This window comes from Mustelus asterias, chromosome 1, assembly GCF_964213995.1.
Source record: "Mustelus asterias chromosome 1, sMusAst1.hap1.1, whole genome shotgun sequence".
NCBI classification, from domain to species: domain Eukaryota; kingdom Metazoa; phylum Chordata; class Chondrichthyes; order Carcharhiniformes; family Triakidae; genus Mustelus; species Mustelus asterias.
This window is the reverse complement of record NC_135801.1, coordinates 2,269,302-2,279,646: the sequence shown is the minus strand read 5'-3', so window position 1 is coordinate 2,279,646 and position 10,345 is coordinate 2,269,302. Positions and strand designations below refer to the sequence as shown.

The 10,345-nt window shown below is 48.4% G+C and overlaps 1 protein-coding gene across 4 annotated transcripts in view; it reads left to right on the top strand.

Moving 5' to 3' along the window:
- Positions 1-10,345, top strand: part of LOC144487037 (B-cell scaffold protein with ankyrin repeats-like) — a 244,024-nt gene that overhangs the window by 72,188 nt on the left and 161,491 nt on the right. For all 4 annotated transcript variants that reach the window (XM_078205325.1, XM_078205242.1, XM_078205185.1 and 1 more), the window contains exon 7: positions 3,266-3,392. In XM_078205325.1, coding sequence (XP_078061451.1) covers positions 3,266-3,392 — 127 coding nt within the window. The remainder of the gene's footprint in view (positions 1-3,265; positions 3,393-10,345) is intronic.

Genomic DNA, 10,345 nt, shown 5'->3' with positions numbered 1-10,345 from the left:
TAACGACATTCAGATTCAGAGGTGAGAGGGCTATCCACTGAGCCACAGCCAATAAGGGCAGATTGAATCATTAGGTCCTCTCAGCAGGGGATGATACTTGTGGGCATGACTGCTGGGAAATTATGGGCACCAGCTCATATTTACTGCCCAGTAAAATTAATCAATGGAAAGCTGCTGTCTTTCAGACTGTGATAGGTCTGGTCTGCATTCTGAGAGGTAGCTGCTCCACATTATTGATGCTGAGCATGGAATCTTACCCATTGCACAGACTGAGATTGTATTCCCTCAAGTATAGGAGGTTGCAATGATCTAATTGATGGTGTTTAAAATGATTAGAGGATTTGACAGGATAGATGGTGAGAAATTAGTTCCTCTGGTTTGGGGGGAGTCCGGAACAAGCAAAATCAGAGTCAATCTGTTCAAGTGTGATGTCAGGAGCACTTCTTCACATAAAGGGGACCAGAAATGTAGAATTCTCTCTCCCCACAAATTCATTGAGGCTGGGATGAATTAGAGCTTTTGAAGATTTGAAATGGATAGATGGCCCCTGGTGGACGATAGCTAATTATGGATGGAAGGGTGTTAAGATGAAACTAAGATGCAAAACAGTCAAGATCAAAATGAATGGTGGAACCAATTCAGGGGACTAATGACCTTCTCCTGCTCCCAAATTCTATTATTTATGGAAATAACGGTGGGAATAATCTCCATAATGGATTGATTTTGCAGCTGAATTGGATTGTTGGGAAATTGGGCAGATTCCCGACTGGATCCTGCAGAGTTCCTTGGAAACTCTGGGAACGAGGGAACGAGCTATTTTGGATCTGGTATTGTGTAACGAGGTAGGTAGAATTAAGGATCTTATTGTGAAGGACCCTCTTGGGTCTAGTGACCACAATATGGTCGAATTTCTGATTCAGATGGAAGAGGAGAAAGTTTGGTCTCAAACCAGTGTCCTCTGTTTGAACAGAGGGAAATATGATAGGATGAGGGATGAATTGGCTAAGGTAGACTGGGAGAGCAGGCTGGCAGGTAGGATAGCTGAGGAACAGTGGAGGATTTTTAAGGAGATCCTTTTCAGTTCTCAGCAAAAATATATTCCAGCAAAAAACAAGGATTGTAAGAAAAGGGAGAACCAGCCGTGGATAACGAAGGAAATAAAGGAGAGTATTAAAATAAAAACAGCTGCGTACAGAGTGGCCAAAAATAGTGGAGAAACAAGTGATTGGGAAAAATTTAAGAAACAACAAAGAGAGACTAAGAAAGCGATAAAGAAAGGAAGGATAGACTATGAAGCTAGGCTAGCAATTAATATAAAAAATGATAGTAAAAGTTTTTATAAATATATAAAAAGGAATAGAGTGGCTAGAGTGAATGTTGGACCCTTGGAGGACGAGAGGGGGGAGTTAATAGTGGGAAATGAGGATATGGCTGAGTCTTTAAATAAGTTTTTTGTGTCGGTCTTCACGGTGGAGGACACAAATAGTTTGCCAAATATTAACGATAGAGGGTTGGCAGCAGGAGAAATACTTAATACGATTAATGTTACCAGAGAGGCAGTGCTGGGTAGACTAATGGGACTGAAGGTGGACAAGTCCCCGGGTCCGGATGGAATGCATCCCAGGGTATTGAAAGAAATGTCAGAGGTAATAGTGGATGCGTTAGTGATTATTTATCAAAACTCGTTGCATTCTGGGGTAGTGCCGGTTGATTGGAAAACGGCTAATGTTACGCCACTGATTAAAAAAGGAAGGAGACAAAAGGCGGGTAACTATAGGCCGGTCAGCTTAACGTCTGTAGTAGGGAAAATGCTGGAATCCATTATTAAAGAGGAGATAGCAGGGCATCTGGATAGAAATGGTTCGATCAATCAGACGCAGCATGGATTCATGAGGGGAAAGTCGTGCTTGACGAACATGTTGGATTTTTATGAAGATGTGACGAGGGCGGTTGATGGAGGAGAACCGGTGGATGCGGTGTTTTTGGATTTCCAAAAGGCGTTTGATAAGGTGCCCCATAAAAGGCTGCTGAAGAAGATTAGGGCACACGGAGTTGGGGGTAGTGTGTTAAAGTGGATTGGGGACTGGCTATCCGACAGGAAGCAAAGAGTCGGAATAAATGGGTGTTTTTCCGGTTGGAGGAAGGTAACTAGTGGCGTGCCGCAGGGATCGGTACTCGGGCCGCAACTGTTTACCATTTATATAGATGATCTGGAGGAGGGGACGGAGTGTAGGGTAACGAAGTTTGCAGACGACACAAAGATAAGTGGAAAAGTGAATCGTGTGGAGGACGGAGAAGATCTGCAGAGAGATTTGGACAGGCTGAGTGAGTGGGCGAGGATATGGCAAATGGAGTATAACGTTGATAAATGCGAGGTTATACACTTTGGAGGAAATAATAACAAATGGGATTACTATCTCAATGGAAACAAATTAAATCAATGGAAACAAATTAAAACATGCTACCGTGCAAAGGGACCTGGGGGTCCTTGTGCATGAGACGCAAAAGCCCAGTCTGCAGGTACAACAGGTGATCAAGAAGGCAAATGGGATGTTGGCCTATATTGCGAGGGGGATAGAATATAAAAGCAGGGATGTCTTGATGCACCTGTACAGGGCATTGGTGAGGCCGCAGCTGGAATACTGTGTGCAGTATTGGTCCCCTTATATGAGGAAGGATATATTGGCATTGGAGGGAGTGCAGAGAAGGTTCACCAGGTTGATACCGGAGATGAGGGGTTTGGATTATGAGGAGAGGCTGAGGAGATTGGGTTTGTACTCGTTGGAGTTTAGAAGGATGAGGGGGGATCTTATGGAGACTTATAAGATAATGCGGGGGCTGGATAGGGTGGAGGCGGAGAGATTCTTTCCACTTAGTAAGGAAGTTAAAACTAGAGGACACAGCCTCAAAATAAAGGGGGGTCGGTTTAAGACAGAGTTGAGGAGGAACTTCTTCTCCCAGAGGGTGGTGAATCTCTGGAATTCTCTGCCCACTGAGGTGGTGGAGGCTACCTCGCTGAATATGTTTAAAGCGCGGATGGATGGATTCCTGAGCGGTAAGGGAATTAAGGGTTATGGGGATCAGGCGGGTAAGTGGTACTGATCCACGTCAGATCAGCCATGATCTTATTGAATGGCGGGGCAGGCTCGAGGGGCTAGATGGCCTACTCCTGCTCCTATTTCTTATGTTCTTATGTTCTTAAATGGATTTGTGAAATCCTTACCCTTAGTCATTGTTTGAGCTGTGTATTTGTTTGTTTCTCTAGGCATTCCAGATCAATTCTAAGGATCAACTGGATCAGCTCCTCACTCAATCTCTCCGAAACTCATTGCCTCCCAGTGGATTTGGTGCTTTCCAAACCCTTGGACCTGATAACAGAATTGAGCACAATAGTAAGTTTATAGATGCAAGCTTTGTACTCTGGAATGACCAATGAAATATCCTGATGCAATTGCTGTGAAACACTTTGGCCAGGATTTTCCAGCCGTTTCCACCACAGGATCTTTCAGGCCTGCCAAAGGTGACCTTCTCCCCCCCCCCCCCCCCCCCCCCCACAGACCCCCCCCCCCACCCCACCCCCCCCCCCACCCCCCCCCACCCCCCCCCCACCCCCCATCCCCATCCCCCCCACCCCCATCCCCATCCCCCCCCACCCCCATCCCCATCCCCCCCCACTCCCATCCCCATCCCCCCACCCCCATCCCCATCCCCATCCCCCCCACCCCCATCCCCATCCCCCCCACCCCCATCCCCCCCACCCCCATCCCCCCCACCCCCATCCCCATCCCCCCCACCCCCATCCCCATCCCCCCCACCCCCATCCCCATCCCCACCACCCCCATCCCCACACCCCCCACCCCCATCCCCCCCCATCCCCCCCACCCCCATCCCCCCCATCCCCCCACACCCCCATCCCCCCCCACACCCCCATCCCCCCCCCACACCCCCATCCCCCCCCCACACCCCCATCCCCCCCCCACACCCCATCCCCCCCCCACACCCCCATCCCCCTCCCACACCCCCATCCCCACCCCCATCCCCCCCCCACACCCCCATCCCCCCCCACACCCCCATCCCCCCCCCACACCCCCATCCCCCCCCACACCCCCATTCCCCCCCCACACCCCCATTCCCCCCCCACACCCCCATTCCCCCCCACACCCCCATCCCCCCCCCACACCCCCATCCCCCCCCCACACCCCCATCCCCCCCCCACACCCCCATCCCCCCCCACCCCCATCCCCCCCCATCCCCCCCCACCCCCATCCCCCCCCACCCCCATCCCCCCCCACCCCCATCCCCCCCCACCCACCCCCATCCCCCCCCCACCCACCCCCATCCCCCCCCACCCACCCCCATCCCCCCCCCACCCACCCCCATCCTCTTGTGCCAGAAAAGCCCTGCAAAATGTCAGAGACATCAGTGGGACCAGAAGGTCCCATCGGCTGCCAATTGCAACAAACATCCGCTGTTGGAAAACATACCATGGGAGGAAAATCCTGCAATGCTTTAAAATTCAGCTTCAAGCCATTCTGAGCAGGAAGTTCCCAATCTCTGTGCAGAGTTTGTTCAGCTCAACCTGATTGGTTGAGACCTGATTGGGCAAGAACAGGGTATGGAGGTGGGAGAAAGGGTAATGGGGACGGTGGCTTGTGGAGGAGGGTTGTTGGGGATGATTCTTGAGGGGACAGGTTAATGGACAAACCTTGAAATCCGATGTGATGCGTTTGTACAAAGTTCATCCTCTGGCCCATTAACCAATGGACCCTTTAAAAGTGAATTGGGTGGAAACAGGGTCAGGAGTATCACCAGGTTTAACTGTTGTATCTGTTCCTGCTGAATATTGTGTTTATATCAAAGTATAAACACACAGGAATATTTTATTGAGAAACTGGCATCAGTGGAGCCACGACACCCTGACTTAGTGTTATAAGTAGGGGATGTGTAAGGTGAAAAGTTAAATTCTAATGGAAATATCATTTCCATAATAATTCACAGAAGAATAATTTTAGAAAACAGCATTGCAAATTTTAAAAAAAATTACAGGATGCGGGCATCGCCTGGTAGGCCAACATTTAATGCCCAACTCGAATCGCCCTTGAGAAGGTGGTGGTGAGCTGCCTTCTTGAAACCACTGCAATCCATGTGATGTAAGTACACCCACAGCACTGTTAGGGAGGGAATTCCAGGATTTTGACCCGGCAACAGTGAAGGAATGGCGATATATTTCCAAGTCAGGATGGTGAATGACTTGGAGGGGAACCTCCAGGTGGTGGTGTTCCCAGGTATTTGCTGCTCTTGTCCTTCTAGATGGTTGTGGGTTTCGAAGGTGCTGTTGAAGGAGCCTTGGTGAGTTCCTGCAGTGCATCTTGCAGATGGTACATGGCTGCCAATGTTTGGCGGTAGTGGAGGGATTGAATGTTTGTAGATGGCGTAGCAATCAAGTGGGTTGCTCTGTCCTGGATGGCGTTGAGTATCTTAAGTGTAGCTGGAGATACACCCATCCATGCAAGTGGAGAGTATTCCATCACACTCCTGACTTGTGCCTGTAGATGGTGGACAGGCTTTGGGGAGGGTCAGGAGGTGAGTTACACACCACAAGATTCCTTGCCTCTGACCTGCTCTTGTAGCCGCAGTAGAACATACAGCACAGTACAGGCCCTTCGGCCCTCGATGTTGTGCTGAGCTTTGTCCGAAACCAAGATCAAGCTATCCCACTCCCTATCATTCTGGTGTGCTCCATGTCCCTATCCAATAACCACTTGAAAGTTCCTAAAGTGTCCGACTCCACTATCACAGCAGGCAGTCCATTCCACACCCCAACCACTCTCTGCGTAAAGAACCTACCTCGGACATCCCTCCTATATCTCCCGCTATGAACCTTATAGTTATGCCCCCTAGTAACAGCTACATCCACCCGAGGAAATAGTCTCTGAACGTCCACTCTATCTATTACCCTCATCATCTTATAAACCTCTATTAAGTCGCCTCTCAACCTTCTCTGCTCTAAAGAGAAAAGCCCTCGCTCCCTCAACCTTTCCTCATATGACCTACCCTCCAAACCAGGCAGCATCCTGGTAAATCTCCTTTGCACTCTTTCCAATGCTTCCACATCCTTCTTATAGTGAGGTGACCAGAACTGCACACAATATTCCAAATGTGGTCTCACCAAGGTCCTATACAGTTGCAGTATAACCCCACGGCTCTTAAACTCAAACCCCCTGTTAATAAACACTAACACACTATAGGCCTTCTTCACGGCTCTATCCACTTGAGTGGCAACCTTCAGAGATCTGTGGATATGAACCCCAGGATCTCTCCGTTCCTCCACATTCCTCAGAACCCTGCCGTTGACCCTGTAATCCGCATTCAAGTTTGTCCTACCAAAATGAATCACTTTGCACTTATCAGGGTTAAACTCCATCTGCCATTTTTCGGCCCAACTCTGCATCCTATCAATGTCTCTTTGCAGCCTACAACAGCCCTCCACCTCATCCACTACTCCACCAATCTTGGTGTCATCAGCAAATTTACTGACCTACCCTTCAGCCCCCTCCTCCAAGTCATTGATAAAAATCACAAATAGCAGAGGACCCAGCACTAATCCCTATGATACACCGCTGATAACTGGTCTCCAGTCTGAAAATTTTCCATCCACCACCACCCTCTGTCTTCGATCAGATAGCCAGTTACTTATCCAATCGGCCAAATTTCCCTCTCTCCCACACCTCCTTACTTTCTTCATGAGCCGACCATGGGGAACCTTATCAAACGCCTTACTAAAATCCATGTATGTGATATCAACTGCTTTACCTTCATCTACACACTTAGTTACCTCCTCAAAGAATTCAATCAGATTTGTGAGGCAAGCCTTCTCCTTCACGAATCCGTGTTGACTATCCCGGATTAAGCTGCATCTTTCTAAATGCAGTAAGAAGTTTAACAACACCAGGTTAAAGTCCAACAGGTTTATTTGGTAGCAAAAGCCACACAAGCTTTCGAGGCTCTGAGCCCCTTCTTCAGGTGAGTGGGAATTCTGTTCACAAACAGAACTTATAAGACACAGACTCAATTTACATGAATAATGGTTGGAATGCGAATACTTACAACTAATCCAGTCTTTAAGAAACAAAACAATGGGAGTGGAGAGAGCATCAAGACAGGCTAAAAAGATGTGTATTGTCTCCAGACAAGACAGCCAGTGAAACTCTGCAGGTCCACGCAACTGTGGGAGTTACAAATAGTGTGACATAAATTCTGATTCTAGGATCGCATGATAAAGACTCAGGAGGAAAAAAGCAGAAATATTTATGTGAAATAGTGTGACATAAACCCAATATCCCGGTTGAGGCCGTCCTTGTGTGTGCGGAACCTGGCTATCAGTTTCTGCTCCGCGACTCTGCGCTGTCGTGTGTCGCGAAGGCCGCCTTGGAGAACGCTTACCCGAATATCAGAGGCCGAATGCCCGTGACCGCTGAAGTGCTCCCCAACAGGAAGAGAACAGTCTTGCCTGGTGATTGTCGAGCGGTGTTCATTCATCCGTTGTCGCAGCGTCTGCATAGTTTCCCCAATGTACCATGTCCCGAGGCATGGTACATTGGGGAAACTATGCAGACGCTGCGACAACGGATGAATGAACACCGCTCGACAATCACCAGGCAAGACTGTTCTCTTCCTGTTGGGGAGCACTTCAGCGGTCACGGGCATTCGGCCTCTGATATTCGGGTAAGCGTTCTCCAAGGCGGCCTTCGCGACACACGACAGCGCAGAGTCGCGGAGCAGAAACTGATAGCCAGGTTCCGCACACACAAGGACGGCCTCAACCGGGATATTGGGTTTATGTCACACTATTTCACATAAATATTTCTGCTTTTTTCCTCCTGAGTCTTTATCATGCGATCCTAGAATCAGAATTTATGTCACACTATTTGTAACTCCCACAGTTGCGTGGACCTGCAGAGTTTCACTGGCTGTCTTGTCTGGAGACAATACACATCTTTTTAGCCTGTCTTGATGCTCTCTCCACTCCCATTGTTTTGTTTCTTAAAGACTGGATTAGTTGTAAGTATTCGCATTCCAACCATTATTCATGTAAATTGAGTCTGTGTCTTATAAGTTCTGTTTGTGAACAGAATTCCCACTCACCTGAAGAAGGGGCTCAGAGCCTCGAAAGCTTGTGTGGCTTTTGCTACCAAATAAACCTGTTGGACTTTAACCTGGTGTTGTTAAACTTCTTACTGTGTTTACCCCAGTCCAACGCCGGCATCTCCACATCTTTCTAAATGGTCATAAATCCTATCCCTCAGGACCTTTTCCATTAACTTACTGACCACCGAAGTAAGACTAACCGGCCTATAATTGCCAGGGTCATTCCTATTTCTTTTCTTGAACAGAGGAACAACATTCGTCACTCTCCAGTCCTCTGGCACTATCCCCGTGGACAGTGAGGACCCAAATATCAAAGCCAAAGACTCTGCAATCTCATCCCTTGCCTCCCAAAGAATCCTAGGATATATCCCAGCTGGCCCAGGGGACTTATCGACCCTCAGGTTTTTCAAAATTGCTAATACATCTTTCCTCAGAACATCTACCTCCTCCAGCCTATCAGCCTGTATCTCACACTCATCCTCAAAAACATGGCCCCTCTCCTTGGTGAACACTGAAGAAAAGTATTCATTCATCGCCTTTCCTATCTCTTCTGACTCCATGCACAAGTTCCCACTAGTGCTCTTGACCGGCCTAACCTCACCCTGGTCATTCTTTTATTTCTCACATAAGAGTAAAAAGCCTTGTGGTTTTCCTTGATCCTACCCACCAAGGACTTCTCATGCCCCCTCATAGCTCTCCTAAGCCCTTTTTCTAGCTCATTCCTTGCTACCTTGTACCCCTCAAGCGACCCAACTGAACCTTGTTTTCTCATCCTTACATACGCTTCCTTTTTCCTCTTGACAAGACATTCAACCTCTTTTGTAAACCATGGTTCCCTCACTCGGCCATTTCCTCCCTGCCTGACAGGGACATACCTCTCAAGGACACGCAGTATTTGTTCCTTCAACAAGCTCCACTTTTCATTTGTGCCTTTCCCTGACAGTTTCTGTTCCCATTTTATGCTCCCTAATTCCTGCCTAATCGCGTCATAATTACCCCTCCCCCAATTATAAACCTTGCCCTGCCATATGGCCCTATCCCTCTCCATTGCAATAACAAAAGACACCTAATTGTGGTCACTATCTCCAAAGTGCTCTCCCACAAACAAATCTAACACTTGACCTGGTTCTTTACCCAGTACCAAGCCCAATGTGGCCCCACCTCTTGTCGGCCTATCCACATATTGTGTCAGGAAATCCTCCTGCACACACTGTACAAAAACTGCCCCATCCGGACTATTCGACCTATAAAGGTTCCAATCAATATTTGGAAAGTTAAAGTCACCCATGACAACTACCCTGCGACCTCCACACCTATCCATAATCTGCTTTGCAATTTCTTCCTCCACATCTCTATTACTATTTGGGGACCTATAGAAAACTCCTAACAACGTGACTGTTCCTTTCCTATTTCTAACTTCAGCCCATATTACCTCAGTAGGCAGATCCCCCTCGAACTGCCTTTCTGCAGCCGTTAAACTATCCTTCATTAACAATGCTACTCCTCCACCTCTTTTACCACCTTCCCTACTCCTACTGAAACATCTATACCCTGGGACTTCCAACAACCATTCCTGTCCCTGTTCTAACCATGTCTCCGTGACGGCCACAATATCGTAGTCCCAAGTACCAATCCAGCTCCAAGTTCACCTACCTTATTCCGGATGCTCCTTGCATTGAAGTAGACACACTTCAACCCACCTTCCTGTCCGCCGGTACACTCCTGCGACCTTGATACCCTCGTCAGTACCTCACTACACTCAACACTGGCTTCTGGACTACAGCTCCTTTTCCCATCCCCCTGACAAATTAGTTTAAACCCCACCGAAGAGCCGTAGCAAATTTCCCTCTCAGGATATTGGTGCCCCTCTGGTTCAGGTGCAAACCGTCCTGTTTGTACAGGTCCCACCTTCCCCAGAATGTGCTCCAATTATCCATGTAACTGAAACCCTCCCTCCTACACCATCCCTGCAGCCACATGTTTATCTGCACTCTCTCCCTGTTCCTCAACGCACTAGCACGTGGCACTGGCAACAAACCAGAGATGACAACATGGTTTGTCCTGGCTCTCAGCTTCCACCCTAGCTCCCTAAATTCCTGTTTTAAATCCCCGTCCCTTCTTTTATAGTACTTATATACTGGTCCAGTTCAGTTTCTGGTCAATTGTAACCCCAGGAAGTTGATAGTGGGGGATTCAG